This window comes from Mercenaria mercenaria, chromosome 14 (genome assembly GCF_021730395.1).
Source record: "Mercenaria mercenaria strain notata chromosome 14, MADL_Memer_1, whole genome shotgun sequence".
Taxonomy (NCBI): Eukaryota; Metazoa; Mollusca; class Bivalvia; order Venerida; family Veneridae; genus Mercenaria; species Mercenaria mercenaria.
The window spans coordinates 31178004-31197070 of NC_069374.1; the positions used below are offsets into that span (position 1 = coordinate 31178004).

General features: G+C 35.8%; 1 protein-coding gene across 1 annotated transcript in view; it reads left to right on the plus strand.

The window, feature by feature from the left end:
• The first annotated feature begins 212 nt into the window (after window positions 1–212).
• The window catches only part of LOC128548152 (uncharacterized), a 28090-nt gene continuing 9235 nt past the window's right edge, over window positions 213–19067 (plus strand). The window contains exons 1-9 of the mRNA XM_053522568.1: window positions 213–288; window positions 9207–9338; window positions 10100–10222; window positions 11519–11638; window positions 11980–12102; window positions 12968–13081; window positions 13672–13797; window positions 14371–14651; window positions 16521–16677. Of these exons, the coding sequence (XP_053378543.1) occupies window positions 213–288; window positions 9207–9338; window positions 10100–10222; window positions 11519–11638; window positions 11980–12102; window positions 12968–13081; window positions 13672–13797; window positions 14371–14651; window positions 16521–16677 (1252 nt within the window). The remainder of the gene's footprint in view (window positions 289–9206; window positions 9339–10099; window positions 10223–11518; window positions 11639–11979; window positions 12103–12967; window positions 13082–13671; window positions 13798–14370; window positions 14652–16520; window positions 16678–19067) is intronic.

Genomic DNA, 19067 nt, shown 5'->3' on the forward strand with positions numbered 1-19067 from the left:
GAAAATAATAATTACTGTATACTACACTTTGATAGGGGAGGTGCCTCCTTGTAACAAAAACATGTGTATTTAATTCTACTGAGACCACGCTGAAGGTAAATGAGTTTGATTGATTGATTTGCGTATTTGTGGTAAGATGTCCAATGGTGTGTCCAATTTGAAAAGGTTTACAAATGAAAATGTCAAGTTAGATTGTTTATTTCAATCGGTAGATGACACTTGAGTCTCGCAAGGACCACCCAGTTTACAAGGGGCCACACGAACCAGGTAATGTGTGTATTTCTACAGGTAGGTAACAATTAAGGGTACATCCAAAACATTGTGTATTTCTACCTTAAAGTGACATTTTAGGGACCACTGTAACCCTAAAACACTATATTTCAATTAGTGCCAGACCTCAACACCTTGTTGCAACACACATCATCCTCTCTATAAAACGTAAACAATGTTTTACTTGAAATAACTTTAGTCTGGATTCCTAGATATTAATAGCTTTCTTGATTTTCAAAGCTAGAATCATAATTTTAATCTTTCTTACGTTCAGGTTTGTGTATCAGAACCATGGCCGAGAATTGAGGAACATCTGACGAACAATCAATTACATGAAATAAACCAGTAAGCATACAGAAAATTTCATTCAACTGAAACCGCGTTGGTAAAAGTTCAGAACGACATTCTCGGATCCCTTGACAAAGGTGACGTCACAGTACTTGTGATGTTGGACCTGTCGGCTGCATTCGACACCATTGACCATAACACCCTTCTTCACAGACTCGAATTTAATTTTGGATTCGCCGATAAACCCCTTCATTGGGTGGCATCATATCTAACAGACCGCTACCAAACAGTATGCATCGATGGCAAACTCTCTGAACCAGTGCTTATGAAATTCAGTGTTCCTCAAGGATATGTTCTAGGCCCAAAATTCTACACGATGTACACCAAGCCAGTCGGGTCCATCTGTAGAAACCACGGTCTAAACCACCACTTTTATGCTGATGACTCCCAACTCCATCTATCGTTTAAACCAGTTGACCAAGCATCAAAGGCAGCCACAATCACACGAGTTGAACAATGCCTAAAAGAAATCTCATGGATGAATTCAAACATGTTAAAATTGAATGCAGACAAAACTGAAGTAATTCTTTTTTCGAGTCAAAAACACTCCAAACATGCTGAAAATCTAGAACTGAAAGTTGGCGAATCGAGCATAAGACCATCAAAAACTGTTCGAAACCTTGGTGCTACGCTTGATTCGAACATGGACATGGACCATCATGTTAATTCTGTGAATCGAACATGCTACGGCCAAATACGACACGTTGGTCATATTCGACCATATTTGACAACTGAAGCCACAAAAACCCTGATAAACTCGCTTGTGACCTCACGATTAGATTACTGCAATGCTGTTTTGTACGGCGTGCCAAAATCAACAACGACCAAACTGCAAAATGTCCAAAACACAGCTGCACGTCTTATTACGAAAACAACCCGTTTTGAACATATAACACCAATCCTTAAAGATCTTCATTGGCTTCAAATACAAGATAGAATCAAATACAAAATTCTCATTCAAACATTCAAGGCCTTGCATGGACAGTCGCCGGTGTATATGAGAGACTTACTGGAGGTGTACGTGCCAACTAGAAATCTGAGGTCAGCAAGTGCAGCAACAACCCTTGTGCCACAAAAAAGTCGACTGGTTACCTACGGGTAAGAAATGACCATTAAAATGTGATTCTTTCAGTAAGACAGCATTTCAGACAAATAAAAACAATAATTGTATATAGGCTTGTTCAATCCATTTTCTTACCATTTTTCTTCATCTTCAGACAAACCTACCCCCTTTGTTGAATGCAGAATTGTAAAGTCAACTATCCAGCCAGACACTAGTAAAATATTCCAAATTTCACAGAAACTATTATATTGCTTGATTTTGAAACAAATCTTATGATTGTAAACATAATCTTTTTATCCACCCAGCTTACGTCTTATTGAACCTTACGGGTTTCCCTACACTTGTTTCAACCAATCCAAAACCGTCTTTTAATTACAATGTCTGACTTAAAGAGAATATCAATTTTCAATAGACATGCCTTTTAGTTATTATAATTTTAAAGTAAACACTTACCAAAGTAACAATTGTGTTGTTTTCACTCTCATCAAAAATCCAAGCCTCCTGTAGCATTTTATGTATAGTATGTCATAGTGTCTTTTGTCAACTGTACTAAAAATATGAAATAAAATTGCATTTTCTTATTAAAATGACCACCAGGAAGTCAATGATGATGCAACATGTATAAACCCCCTCCTGTATTGGGTGTATTTAGTCCCCTTTAAACAAACACTACTTACATACAATATTTAGCATAAATGCTACAGCAGGGTACAATTTTCATACCCCACCCATCACTTAAAACAGTGACTTTTTAATTGTAAACCCATTTTTTCATCTAGGGGATAACTGAAAGTGGCTTAAGCATTTAATAGACAGTAAACAAACACTAGTTGATATTTATAGAGAGCGTACACACTATTTACACTATCATTACAATATTTTAGTACTTACAGGTCTTTCAAATAAAGCTCCATTACAGATTTTTCATCAGTTTCTGGCTATTTGGCCAAAGATAAAAGCTGCTATTACTAATAAAGACAAAAACACTTGCAAAATAAATGCAATTTTGAATAAGGGGAAGCATAATCTTGCAAAGAAAATTAAATTTACCCTTAAGAAGAGTTTTACTCTCAAATACATAGCTGTCAAGCATCACTCGAGTGCCATTTTTAGGTTATTTTCACACAATTTTAGACCATGGAAAGCATAAATATATCTTTTAGAACACATTTTTACAATTTAGAATGTCTGTCAAACTACTTTTACATGAAAATATATTTCGAAACCCAAAAAACCTTATTGAAACAGATAAAAGTTGAGCTTTCAGAATTATAAACAATTAAGGGGAAATAATTCACATCTAATATGTACCAATATTTCAATTTTGATAACTCCTAGATTCAATTTTGGCATATTTCTGACAAGTTACTATTACCAGCACCGAAAATAAGTTAAGTTATAAAACATTTACATAATGCTGTAAAGCTATTTAGATATGTATGAACCTATCAAGAAATCATTTTGTTAGAATGAAAAATAATTATCCAGCTCTATCCAAAAAAACAGTACACCACAGACTACCATTTTGATCCGCAGAATGCCTACATAATGTAACTAAAGCCTGAACACTTAAAAGTACAAGTAAAATAGCTATATTTTGTAAAATGAATTCCAACTGAACCACTCAAACAACACCATTTACAGAATAAATGATTCTGGGTCAGTGTTTTTCTCTAGAGCCTATGTCACAAACTTTTTGTGTCTCTTCAAACCTTTTTTTGACATATGTTTTTGAGCAGGAAGCTTAAAGATATCTTATTATTTAAATTTCAATGTTACTGCTGCTTCCAATTCAACTTTTGAGCAATTGAATCAGTGAAAAACATCTGAAATGAATTAAACATTATTAGTTGTCACATAAAAGGACAAATGAAACAGACAAAAATGGCCTCCTGCAGGCTGTTATTGCTTCAAGGAAAAGAGAAAAAGTTTCAATATACAATGCAGAAGGTTGTATGAGCAAATATAAAATTATGCCTTTCTAAAAGAATGTATTTCTTTGTTCTACCTTTACTAGTCTTTACCAATATCCACTCTGGCACTGTCAGTACATAGTTTTCCTCCAGTCTTGTCATAAAATCTTTATGGAACCATAACCGGTCAAGTCTGTCTGGAGACCTAAATAAAAGATTTATGGAAAAACTATACATTTATCTTACACTCCACCCATCCTTTTGTCCTGCGCACAAAGAAAATTCTGCCTCTAAGCAGACACCAAATACTGCAAGTATCACCTTAGTCACATGCAGTTTCCTGTTTGAAGTAATAACAATGCCAAAATTGAGCCCCCCCCCCCCCCCCACCCCACACTCCCCTGGTGCTGATAATGACTGAAAATGTCTATTTACTGGACAAAATTCCTGTAATTTTGTTGCTGAACAACCTAAGGGGCTTTGATTATCCTAAACCAGTCCAACAGAAGAATATACAATAACAACATCTTTCTTCAGAATCAGTTTTTCCAGTTAATTCACAAGGTGTAGAAAATTCTCTTTAGGTCAGACACTCCTTTTACTTTTCCAATAGACTTTCATTATAAGAAATGACCCTGTCATATGCCCCAAAATTGAGAAATGACCATTAAAATGTGATTCTTTCAGTAAGACAGCATTTCAGACACATAGAAATAGCAATTTTATATTGGCTTATCAAATCAATTTTTTTACAATTTTTCTTCAGACAAACCTACCCTCTTTGTTGAATGGCATTTAGAGGCAAAATGCCTACTGACACCTACTATTCTAAATACAGAATTGTAAAGTCAACCATTCAGCCAGACACTAGTAAAATATACCAAATTTCACAGAAAACATTATATTGCTTGACTTTGAACAAATCTTATGATTGTAAACATAACCTTTTTATCCACTCAGCTTACGTCTTATTGAATCTTAAGGGTTTCCCTACACTTTTTTTCAACCAATCCAAAACCGTCTTTCAATAACAATGTCTGACATAAACCAACATCATTACTTTGCCATATTTATGCCACCTACCTACTATATTTTGCTAAACAACATCAAAAAAGTGAACGGTGTACAATTTTTTGTTTTGAAATTGGCTATTTCACATAAGGAAAAAGGTGGGTTTGGTAGGTAATTTTAGCAATGTGCAGCCATTTATGAGCCGATTTCAATGAAATATGTCTCAAAACGTTTGCTATTAAGTAGCAAATGCCACTGGGTCTAAGTTACATGTAGACTTCACAACAGAGAAGCCAAGAAATGTATTTAGAAAAAGTAGAATGATGGACCAAAAGTGTAGTGTGTGTGTCGTGGGGTGAGGCGGGGGGGCGGGGGGGGGGGGAGAGAGGGGGGTGGAATGCTCGCCAGTCAGCCTCGGCATAGTTAGGGCCTGCGACTCAAAGAAAATAACTTTATTGCTAAGAGCATTAAATGCACTACAACTCGATACCAAAATTATGATTATAACTTTTTAAATATGTGATATACTTGCAAAAATATCTGTATTTTTTTTTTTTTTTTTTTTTTTTTTGCCCAATGGCTATTTTCCTGGCTATTTTCCTAGAAGAAATGGTGGGATGGATTTAATCATCTGGGTATACTTGTTTGCCCAAATATACGTCAAAATGGAGCACATGGACCTAGAGTATTGCGTCGTCCTGACATGGGAGGTGAAAGACAACGTTTAAACTAAATGAATATTACTATTCATAATGTATGTACTGTTGTCATCGTCTCACATAGATAATATAACGAAAGTTGCTTAGTTTTGGAGAATTTTTGGCAAACAACAACTGAAATTCATAATAAAGAAGCAGACGCCATAACAATGTTCAGTCATCTGTGCCTTTATTTTCAAGTGATACAAACGATTCGCAAATGATCCAAAAACGCTTTAAGACAGCAAAGATGGAGGGAGAAAACGAAAAACCTGCGAATAGACGGTAACGCAAATGTATGACGCCTTAGATAAAGACTAAGTAATTACGTTGAGTACACTATCCAAGATGCGTGGCAAAAGTGTTCATACGTTTTAGTATTCTAATCAAACAACTTAATATGACTTAAGTATTGCTCATGAAAAAATATATAAAAGAAATGTACAAATATGAATTAATGCAGACTTCATAAAAGCATCACAATAAAGACACGACGTCGTTAACTTCGTTGAAATATGATCGCCGTGCGCCGGGTCCGTGTAAGTGACTCTTTTCGTGGAGGCGTAACTTCTAATTCCATGGTCATAATCACGTCAAATTTGCAGTGCGGTTAGCTGAAAGATTGTAAATCTTGATTATATATTTCTTGATTTCTTCATTAAAGTATATAAAAGCTAGAGAAAAAGTTGTTATTTTTGGAGAGCCCTCGTATATTTACTGAACTGTTGAGGGGTCGGACTTTTAAGATGTCCCTGTACTGTAATTTGAAGAGGATAATTGTTGTACCTATCAGCAGTATTCAAATATTAGTACAATGTGCCATTTACACAAAAATAGTTAAACTAGATATTGCTCTACTGCAACACAATTATTTGTTTGCAAGTACAAATATGCATTCAGCATTGTTATATCTAAGTAAAGGATGTTTTAATCTGAACAGCAAGGAGCGTCCGTGGCCGGGTCGTATAACGGTCGCTGAATTTCAATCACTTGACTCCAGCTTTTGTGGATTCGAGCCTCACATAGGACCTTGAATTTTTCATGTCAGGTAGCTATCCAGCTGGTTAACGGAAGGTCGGTGATTCTATTCAGGTGCCTGCCAGCGAAGAAATGATGTAAGGAGTGGCACCGGGGGTCTTCCGTACCATCACAGCTGAACGCCGCCATATGACCTAAAAATGTGTTGTTAAACTCAGCAAAAACTCTCAACAGCAGGGTATTCAAGAAAAAAAATAGCAGTTGTCATTATTGTTTTGTTGAATAAATATAAAAAATTATGTTTGTTTTTTTTTTTCACAGCACCTAATAATATATTGTTTTATCTATGTCAAAATTAAGGTGCATTTTAATGCCAAAATTTGTAAATTAATAATTGTTTCGTACTTAATCAAATTATTTAAATGTTCACAACAAATACCTTAACTACCGTAAAGATAAAAGGAAAAATGCAGGGTAACGAAATTATCTGTTTTAAAGCTCTTCCTTATTTAGTTTACCAATCACAAGCAGCATAACTAGATAAGAAGTTTCGCTTAAAAGTGACATCATAACTTTTACATGCTTAAAAAAGAAAGTACATAAAGCTATATATTTATGTAACTGAGATGTTATGATGTGGGAACTTAAACTGCTTGTAATTGCGATTACTGTAAGCGCAGCCTGTGAGTAAAATTTAAATACTTCCGTTTTGGCGTTTTTTTCATACTGACTGAAAAGAAAACACTTATTGTTTTAATAAAGCTTTCTGTTGTACTCTTCAATTCAAGATTATTATACACAAATATGTATTAGCTTATTTAAAATGTAATTTTTGTAACTAATAACTCGGTGAAAGGCAAGCACGGTGCTGTTGTGATGTTTATCTTAAAATTAAAAAAAAAAAAAAAATTACAAGCGACTCTTTTTAAGGTATGGGTGAAAAAAAGATATTTTTGTGCCCCCCCCCCCCCCCTCCCTCATGAGTGGTGGGGGCATATAGATTTGGTCTTGTCCGTGCGTGCCGTCCGTCCGTCCGAAGTTCGTGACGCGCCTAGCTCGAAAAGTATTTGATATAAATTGATGAAACCTTGCATGAGTCTTTATTATGATATGAACTTGTGCACCTCCTATTTTTCGTCTGGCCTCACCCCATATTTTCTGAGTTATGGCCCCTGAAATAGTCAAAAATGCACATTTTGACCTTGTGACACGCCTAGCTCAAAAAGTATTTGATATAGATTCATGAAACCTTGCATGAGTCTTAATCATGATATGAACTTGCGCACCTCCTATTTTTCATCTGGCTCCGCCCTCTATTTTCAGAGTTATGGTCCCTGAAATAGTCAAAGATGCACATTTTCACCTTGTGACATGCCTAGCTCAAAAAGTATTTGATATAGATTCATGAAACCTTGCATGAGTCTTAATCATGATATGAACTTGCGCACCTCCTAATTTTCATCTGGCTCCACCCCCTATTTTCAGAGTTATGGCCCCTGAAATAGTCAAAAATACACATTTTCACCTTGTGACACGTCTAGCTCAAAAAGTATTTGATATAGATTTATGAAACCTTGCATGAGTCTTAATCATGATATGAACTTGTGCATCTCCTATTTTTCATTTGGGTCTGCCCCCAATTTTTAGAGTTATGGCCCCTGAAGTAGTCAGAAATGCACATGTTCACCTTGTGACATGCCTAGCTCAAAAAGTATTTGATATAGATTCATGAAACCTTGCATGAGTCTTAATCATGATATGAACTTGCGCACCTCCTATTTTTCATCTGGCTCCACCCCCTATTTTCAGAGTTATGGCCCCTGAAGTAGTCAGAAATGTACATTTTCACCTTGTGACATGCCTAGCTCAAAAAATATTTGATATAGATTCATAAAACCTTGCATGAGTCTTAATCATGATATGAACTTGTGCACCTCCTATTTTTCATTTGGGTCCGCCCCCTACTTTTAGAGTTATGTCCCCTGAAGTAGTCAGAAATGCACATTTTCACCTTGTGACATGCCTAGCTCAAAAAGTATTTGATATAGATTCATGAAACCTTGCATGAGTCTTAATCATGATATGAACTTGCGCACCTCCTATTTTTCTTTGGGTCCGCCCCCTATTTTTAGAGTTATGGCCCCTGAAATAGTCAAAAATGTACATTTTCACCTTGTGACACACCTAGCTCAAAAAGTATTTAATATAGATGGTTGAAAACTCGCATAAGTCTTTATCATGATATAAACATGCACACCTCTAATTTTTTGGCTGGCTCCACCCCTTATTTTTAAAGTTATGTCCTCTGAAATAGTAAAAATATGCACCTTTTCACCTAATTATATACCTAGCTCAAAAAGTATTTGATGTAAATTCAGGAAACTTTGCTGGAGTCTTTATCGTGATGTGACCTTGCACACTTGGCATTCTTCTTGAGAATCTTAGCTCTTATTACAGAGTTATGGCCCTTGAAATAGCCAAAATATTGGATTTTTTGTTTGTGATGCTCATAGCTCAAAAAGTATAGGGCCTAGAATAATGAATCCTTTTCATTAAATGTTTGTTGAAGCTATACCCTATTAAGACTGCAAACATTTTAATTATTTCCCCTTATTTGTGACAAATGTACCAGTGAGGAGCACATCCTGTGTCCTACAGACACATTCTAGTTTATAATCATGATGATGCAGGTGATAAGAACTTGGTAACATAAGTGGCGGGAAGTATCTATAAACAATAATTTTAGACATCGTTAAGTTTTACTTTAATTGGATATTGAAAAAAGCTGCATTCTCCGTCTAGCTGCAATTTTGGCACACAATTTAATTTTGATAGACTTTGCAACACGTGTTACTCGTTGATTTCATTTATGTCCTAAATCTTGACAAAGATATTGTTCATTTAAATTATTTCAATTTATTCTAGCTTGTTGTTACTGGATGTTCACTCCATGTAACCGACAATGTGGTGGCGGCAATAAAACTTTGGAGATGAGGTGTGCTGATTTGGTATTGAGTAAAATTACAGAAAAATGCAATGAGTTCTGTTACAACGGGGGTACTTTTCATGGAGGACGATGTCACTGTAGTTCCTTGAGATCAGGACGCTGCTGTCAAGGTTAGATGTTTGTGCGTTGTTTAAGTGTATTTTTTTAGATTTACGTGTATGTTAAATATTAGATTTTCGGAAGAGAAATATAATGACTCGAAAAAATGTGAAATAAATAGACTTCCCTAATGACTTTTCACATGTTGTGAAATATAGTTTTGGATACTCGTTACAGTAGTATACTAGTAATTTTTCCACGTCATCGAATTTAGTTTGCAACGGGTTCATCTGAGTGTATGTATAACTTTGAGATGGCAACACTATCGCTAAACTAGGTGGAATAGTTAAAATCTTAAATGCAACATTTTTATTACTGGTAATGTGGTTGACATGTTCACTACTACATTTGTATATGTAATTATAGGTCACCAAGTGAAAAGATAGCTTACAGCAGCCGTTATATGCCGAATCACATTATAAGCTTTAAGAAAATTCTTGCGCAAGGACAATATATTAATTTAAATTCAATTGTTTTTAAACTTAGAATAAAATAAAGATATATCTTAGATTGACGACATACTTACATCGCATATTGTAAGTCTGGCAAGCAGGCGTGTGGTGGTAGTCCTGGTCTAGTAATATTTGCAAATTTGACCTTGAAGATGCATTTACTTAAAATTCATTTTAAATAAGTCAGTTAATACTTATATTTTCTTTTTGTTTTACAAGCTTAATCAAACAAATTTTATAATAATTTACATATCACACAGAACTGGATAAATGTAGAGATGGGACAGCTAACTGTAACCATATTTGTACAAACACGCCTCGATCTTTCAAATGTTCTTGTAGGAGTGGATACAGCCTCGATACTGATGGTCACACCTGTTCCGGTAAGTAATTATCAAATTTAAATCGGCGTCATTTTATCAACGCTTGTTCTTTATAAACGTTTTGAAGATGCAATGCAAGATCCACTGTTAATAATAATTCATATTTCCGACGGAATGTGATTGTCATAATGTCGTTTAATGAGATCCACTGCTGCATTCTTCTTCGAACAGTTTGTCGACGCGTTGAAGTGTTTAGATTTTACTGGCTAAATATAAATAAGAAATCCAATGATAAACTTTATGTGGACAATCAAAACGCGCGCACTATCATGAAATTTCAATTACCATATTACAGCAATCTGTCAGTGTCATGGGGCGGCTGTAAAATGTCTAACCGTACTTGAACTAGGTGCTGTTATATTTCATGATCCTTTGTGATCATGGAGTGCATTCGGTTGAACTGTGACAGCTGCTAGGGGTGTTGCATATTTCATTACCTTTCATGAACAGATTCAGTCAATCCAAATCTGCTATTATAATTTTGCCTGCCGTACTTCAAAAGGATCTGCCTATATTTGGAATCAGTATTGTCACATTTTCCGGGTATTTTGATTATGTAGTGCATCCATTTTCGTATGATAGAATTCCGCTTTAGCCAATAGTAGGGGGACGTGAGGGATCTTACATATTCCATTTCTCATAAACAGACTCAGTCAAAGTGAGTTTGCTATCATTTTGCTTCATTGCGTTGTGTTCTTCCAAAGGATAATCTTATATGTTTTAGTGTCTGGAACAAACTTTATGACGAGCCACACTTACTTTGATTTACGGCTTCTTGCAGGACATACAACGTTGTTCTCTTTTTGGAGGTTGGGGTGTGGGTGGGGCGGTGGGGGTGGAGGTGTTGTCAAAATGGTAACAAATTAAGTCTGCATCCACTGATGTAGTTTTCAAAAATCAAACAACTTTTAATAATAACTTTTAATAATATGCAATATATTAAATTGGGATGGGTAGAGAAAGAGGCTGAGGGTAGGGGAAGTCACATGTTTTCGTATGTATACAAACTGAGAAATTACTGAATAAACTTGAAGGGAAAAACAAGGATGAATATTTAATAGGGAAAACCACGATCCGAAATTGAAAATAACAGCCTTAATGCACGCGCAAACACTAACAAACACGCGCGCACACACGCACGCACACGCGCGCGCATATACTCATATATATCCGCATACAGAGCCAAACAAACCCACATTAGGACAAAACAAACACATAGATATAAACAGCCTTTAGTCTACTTACAAACCACAAGTGGTTTCTCATATCATCTAAAATGTAAGTTGTCTTTTAAAGATATCGACGAATGTCTTTCCGGTGTAGCAAAATGCAAACAAAGATGTATCAACACACCAGGATCATATCGATGCGCATGCGGTCCAGGGTATGAGTTATCTACAGATGGTTCTTGCAAAGGTACAATTAGTTCAAGCAGTGATAGTACATCGAATGATGTAACGTTTTTTGTTGTCTTCTTTTTCATTTTGAGGGAGAATCTGTCTTCTTACGGAAGGTCAGTGATTCTACCTAGCTTCTACTCCGTGACTGAAAAAGTATCCGCAGGGATGTTTAGGACCTACCTGTTCTAATCATTTAAACTACAAAGTTGTAATATAGAATTATAGTCGTTGTGAGTTAAACCTAATAAAAAAAAATTAAAAAAAAAAGACATTTTAGCTTGTCTTAACAAAGTGTTTATTTTTATTTTCTGTTTCGGACTTTTACAAATTTCGTGAAACACGCTTTCTTTATTTAAGATATAAACGAATGCAACAAAAACAATGGAGGATGCATGCATATTTGTACCAATGAGCCAGGTTCCTTCAGTTGTAAATGCCGCAATGGATACAAGCTGCAGGCAGATCAGTTTTCTTGTACCGGTGAATATGTTTTATATATGTCTTGCACAATTCATTTAACGCATCAAGCAGAAAAACGTTAGGTATAATACATCTTCTCTGCAGAACGTATAATACAAAACTTCTGTTTCGGTTGCTCTGTTTCCAAGAAGGCAATGTCGAAACGTTACTACCTGTTTCTTTTACTTGATTTTATTCACAGATATTGATGAGTGTTCTGAATTAACATCAAAGTGCTCACAGGTATGTCATAATAGTCAAGGCAATTACACATGCAGCTGTAACCATGGATACAGTCTACAACATGATGGCTTAACATGCAAAGGTATTTCTTTATTGAAAGCTACGAGAATAAAATGATTATGATACAGCTTTTCTACCGGTCAATTCAAAAATAGTGCACAAAACAACTGAACTCTCCAAAATCAGTGTTGAAATTATAAACAGTCATAAGATTGAGAAGACTTAAATATAAAAAAAAACATTAGAAACATCCAATCCAGTTAGTTCTCAAACCCAGCATTTATTGCATATTTTATTTTTACTCAGTCTCTAATTGAATTGCAATGAATTCCCAAACAAAGATTTTGCTCTACATGGGATCTTATCGTTCCTAAGCACAAACAATAACCACTCCCTGTAGATGGTTTAAATATCTTGGAAAAACATTTAACTGATTAAGTATTTATTGCTACTTTATAAATTGTTGAGAAAATAGCATTTGACTGAAAGCCTGATTTAAATAAACGTAATATTTGTAGCGTGTTCAGAGATTGTAAGGCCACTTTTGTACTCACTAGACATTTTGTTCATCAAAACAAGATCATCTTTGAACATGCTCACAAATGACAAAAATGGTTGTCATGTTTGATTTTCATCTTTACAGATATCGATGACTGCCTTGGTGTTATTTGTGAGAATGGTGGATCATGCATTGACAATTTAGGCTCATACACGTGTTTCTGTTCTAAAGGGTTTACAGGAAAGAATTGTGAAAATGGTAAATTAGTATGAAAAATACAAAGAAGTATTGCAATTTATTATAATTTATAGGTAATATTCCCATACTGTAGCAACAAACTGGGTGGTAAGCTATTATATAGTTTATGAAATTATATTATGGCAGTGGATACTCTGATAAGACAAAAAGAGATACTGCAAAATGGGAAATACAAACAATTACTTTATTTTTCTTGATATTTGTGAACTTTGTGAACTCAAAATACAATACCATGCAGCATTATGTCCAAAAGTATATACATCTACGAATCGTGTCTATGTTATCGAGATATTAAAGTTACGAGAATATTAGCCATTCTATATTATCTGTCTGGTGTCCTTATGTTGTTTATTACCTAATCTAAAGCATCTATAAAGTGTCACGCTATCGTATATTACTCCACTACATCTCATATAGTTCTATTTAGTCTGTAAGTCAAGAAAAGTAAAAGTTGTGTAATATGTCAAAATCATCGTCTCTCCCTCTTCCATTACTGTTCTAACAGACAATTACACAAGGCCTAAGCGATGGGAAGAATTATTTGATTTAAAAAAAGATATTGTATAATTAAACATTTTTATATGCTTTAGATGTCAACGAGTGTTCTGGATTCCTACATGGTGGATGCGAAGACATATGTATAAATACAGTCGGCTCTTTCCTTTGTAAATGCAGTGGTAACACCACTTTGAACAGCGATGGCATTTCTTGTGCTGGTATGGATATAGTAATATTCAAAGTGTTGCAAAACGAGATTCTTTTCTTTAAAAATATTTGTTTCTTATCATCCATAAAAGCGGTAGATACATGTCGTCAATAAAAAGATAATATCCTCACATTAGTTTCCAATTTGTTTAAAATGTTAATTATTGAAGGTAAGCCATTTTAGAATACAAGTTCTCATATAATATTTAATTAAATTAACAAAAATATCAAATTGAATAAGTTGAAATCCAGATAACCAAACTTTGACTTAACAGATAAAATAATATGTCTCCGTTCTGACACTGTTCCTCTGTAATTATCTTTACCCTGAAGCTTAATTTGATTTTGATATATTGTCAAACCAACACGTGAGAGATATATTTTTGTAGGTGGAGAAACCACCACAAGCGTTTTTGCTCGCAATGTTATAGTCCGGAAGCTCTTACCTCGCGGATGCTCCACTATACTGTTGACCAGATGTACGGACGGAAATACAATTGATGTGTTTATGTCCTCCACATCGCCCTGGTACAAGCTCCGAACGAACAACAGCATTATATTCACTATTGGAATTGTTTTTGTAGAAGTCAACAAATTGTCTCTACCAGTTTCCATTACCGGTATAGAAATTGTGAAAAGCAATGATAATTTTGCCATTGTGACAGGTTCCCTTGCTTTTAATGATAAAGATGGTATCGCATATGGAGAAGAAAGAAAACATGACTGTGTTACTTTCTTTACAACTCCAAGAGATATTCGTGACTTTCTAACATCATCGTCATTTATGAAGTCTGTTTTTGCAAATCTCGAAGATGTTCTGCCTGACTGGATAAAGTTTTCACAGACAGGGGCAGACATCTTAGGCGTAAGCGATTTGCAAACACAACTTCTACAAGGAAACGAAATACAAAATGACAAATGTAGAGGGGCACCTACCCACGAACATCGTTTGTACACTGTTCTGACATTTGGCAATAGTTTCTCAATTAGTCTGTACGGGGATAAGGTAGTAATACCCAAGATGCTAAGAAACGAACAGTTTTGTCTCATCATTGACATCTGTCAAGATTATGGAGGCTCGCTTTTCTTAATCATCCCGGAAGAATCAAGGGGTCTACTTAACAACATAGGCATGATCGACAAATTCAGACAAAAGTATGGGATAGAAATCCAACCGGTCGGAGTTGGTTTATCTTTACTTAGGCATATTAACGTACGATATTCTGCAACGTCACTTCAACTTTGGAAAGGAGATGAATATTTTACCTATCGGTAAGTAAACAAATGTTTTTGGCTTCATTGTGTTATCAATGCATATTTCATTTGAAATCTCAAGTACTCGTACAAACGATGATAACATTTATGACAGTTTTTATTCATTTAAGATTACTTTGTATCTAGTGTTATATAATTGTATAGTTCTTCTTAAACCAAGCGTACCTTATCTGAAATAAAAAGTATAATAAATCAGGAAGTCATTTTTCTGTTGTATCATTGATATGAACGACTGTAAATTTAAGTATGATTTCCCATTCAGGGGTCATCGCTAGTCAGTCCACTTATGGCATTGACTTCAGAGTCGTTTACATATACCTATGCTACATTTCTCCTTCTGACACTTGTTGATATTTTTGTTAATTTCTAAAGGAAAATGCAAGAAGCAAATCTATGGGTTGGTGGTGGAGCGACATGGTCACTGAAAGGAGACATTTTTTCTGCAGATCTACGAGCTAACTTGAATATGTTTATGTCTGTGCCTAGTCCTCAAAACGTAAGTTCACTCTCTGTCTCTCTCATCACAAACGCACAGACACACACACACACACGCACAGAGAGAGAGGGAGAGAGAGAGAGAGATGATTTATAATATCACTGTACTTATATCGCACCCTTGCAACCTTTGTATAAGAAGGAACTAACAAAGTTAACAACATTTTCAAGCGTACTGTGTTATGCTTATAACATGATATGTAAGCATTTTACAAGTTCACATTTATATATATTGTGTTAGTATTCTGTATTATATACTTAAGAAAGCAGCTAACCCGCAATTTGTAACTTGGCCAATATCTTCAAAAATACTGATTCGTTTTCAATTTACCGTACGCTCAGAGCAATTTAAAACGTTTTCGATGACTTATCAAAATTTCAATATAATCGAACTATGCCACCGTATAAAATTATTCATTCACATCTTCAGCCTACTTTAAAAAAAATCACAAAAATGTACTTAAATGCAAAAAACGTCACCAAAAACAGGATAAGCTGGCTTTCTTCAAATGTTACAAAGAGCATTTAACAATTGTGTGGTTTTAAAAAATGAAAATCTTAAGCTCTATTTTCTTATAAACCGCAACATGTATTTGAGACGTTTTGAAAAAAAGGATACATGTAGATTAAACATCAAAGAGGTACATTCTATTGTTTTGTTCTGTAAAATCAAAATATACTTAAATCATAATATCTAACCATAAAGGTAGACAAAGAAAAACGTCGTCGTGATATTTTCATATCTCATTAAATACACTCATGCTTTCAACATAAACAAGATGGTCATTTATTTAAAATATATACTTAATGTTTTCATAAATGCCGAATTGTTTTTAAATTGACGTCGATATTTCAAAAGAAAGCATCATAGGATTGTATTAAACATGTGGCTGTATGTAACAAACGTATATATACTCATAATACATGAACTTAATTTCACGTCAGTACTTTGAAACTTTTTCAGATATTGAAGAGCGTGTTTCTCGAAGAATGGAAAGCTTATATGAAGCTTAAACTCCTTGGGTCTATAAGTCTTACATTTAAACTGTTTGGCAAAAGCCAGACTTTAACACTTAAAAATGCAGGTGCAGCCGATATTGAGGCATATGCTTCTCTTGGAGGTTTGTATATTTAACTTACTTGTCTAAGCATCGGCAGTTACAGATTTCATACCTTTTCCTTTTTTAAAAGCTTGAAGAAATCATTAGATTAGTATGGAAACTGCTAATATGCACTTAAATTCTACGATTTACAAATGATTTGTTTTATGAATTTAATTTAATGAACTACAACCCATATACCTGTCACAGCGTGAGAAAAATATGCTGTCAGTAGGGGACTTGTACCAGGACCTCTCGCTTACAGAACGAGTGCTCTACTGACTGAACTAGACGGCTACCTGACACATATTCTCCCCAAACGAGACTGTTCGTAACTAGACATACACCCCTACATATTGGAAATTTGTCCTCGATTTCCGAAGGTATATAAAATTGCAAGCGTCATAAGACTGACAAAGCAAGCAGGCTACGGTCCATCGCTGGGTGTCAAATGTTATAGGGTGAGAAACAAAATGAACAGCCAGACTGAGAGTCGAGCACGGGGTCTCGAAATACTGTTCCGATGCTCTACCGATTGCGCCAGCTGGCGGTATACATATGGTCTCTTCTTTTTATTATAAGTCCTTTACTGTGACATATTTCCCGACCATTTTGAAACTCGTCCTCGAATTTCAGCGGGTATTCTGTATATAAGCAATTTCAGTTATTGGAGACTAATCACTTTAATACCGTCAGGGCGCCAATGGCACAGGATGAGAAACATGTGATGTAAGTCCGGAGCCTGAACCCGAGACCTCTCTTCTACCGGGCGAGTGCTCTATCGACTGAGCTAACTGGCTGCCTGACAAATGTTCTCCAAGTTGACAAGTCCGTACCGCGGCATACAACCCCTTCACCCGACAAATTAGAATTCGTTCGCGAATTCCGAGGTGCATAATTTAGCAAGCGTCGTAAGACTGACCAAGCAAGCATGCCACTGTCCTTTGTTGCGCGCCAAATGTCACAAGGTGCGGAAAAAATGTGCAGTCAGACCGGAGCTCGGACCCGGGGCCTCTCGCTGTCAGGGCTAGTGCTCTATCGACTGAGCTAGCCAGCTGCTTGACACATATTCTCCCTTAACGTGTCCGAGTCAGTAACGTGTCATACCAGTGAAATTTTGAAAACGTCCCATTATGCATTTGGAAAATTTGACAAAATGACATTTTCGTGAAGCGTACTCTTGTATTTATGAAATATGCACAGAAATAATGGTAATATTATGGTAACTTACCTGGGCTAAGCGAAGCTCGACTACCGCAAAGGAAGCTCAGGATTAGATTAGAACATTGATTCGGTTCTCGATCGTCGTCGGAAACGAATACCAAATATCCATAACTTCATTAGATCGTTGTTATAAACCAGATGGTTTCCAAGAATATATAGATATAGGGTTAAGTCGATATTTAGGTTGTAATGTGGAAGTAATTTAAAGCATTAACATGTGGCGTAAAAAGTGAAACTTAAGGGCCCTAGTTCGCCTAGTATGTTTTCGGTGACACTCCCATTGCGAAATAACTTCAATAGGTTTTCAACCACCTCGGTAGCCTAGTGGTAGAGCGTCCGCTTCGAGTGCAGGAGGTCGTGGGTGCGATCCCCGGACGCGTCATACCGAAGACACGTGGCATGATACCCCACCCAGTCACATTATACTGGCACCGGGCTGACCAGTCCTAGCACTATCCTCTTAATGCTGAGCGTCAAGCGAGGAAGCTACTAGTACCATTTTTACGTCTTCGGTATGACGCGTCCGTGGATCGCACCCACGACCTCCCGTGATATTCCAGTAAGGCAGCACTTAAAATGATGGTCATTGTGCTCTCTGCTACAAGTAGACACCGTCGTTTATATGACTGAAAAATTGTAGTAATATATTCGTTAAACCTGAACACACACACACGCACACACGCACGCACACGCACACGCACACGTACGCGCACGCAGACACAGACACACACACACACACACACACACACACACACACACACCAACGTTTGAATAACAGATTTTGAGAATGACCTACCTGTGAGAAGCAGAAATGCTAATACTGCTTTTAATTAAATAAACATGAAATAATTATGTTATCGACTTCAAGATCTGATGACATTTGAGCTTTGTAAATTAGTGCTGACGTCAATTAGCACATGCTAAACGTGCACAGTGCAAGTGAGATGAGCATGCTTTAAATATCACAGAACATGCTATCACATTTAATCAGATTTAAGGGACCGCACAGTTTTATGATGTTTTGAAAAGTAAACAAACAAAAGAATAACATTAGATTAAATCCATATACAATGTTTCCGATGTAAACACTTATTCTTTGTTGGACGAGTAGCAACTCACTCGGTTTCGTTCTTACACGTTGTAAATTCGATTCCCAGACCCATATTAATATGATATTATTTTTAAAA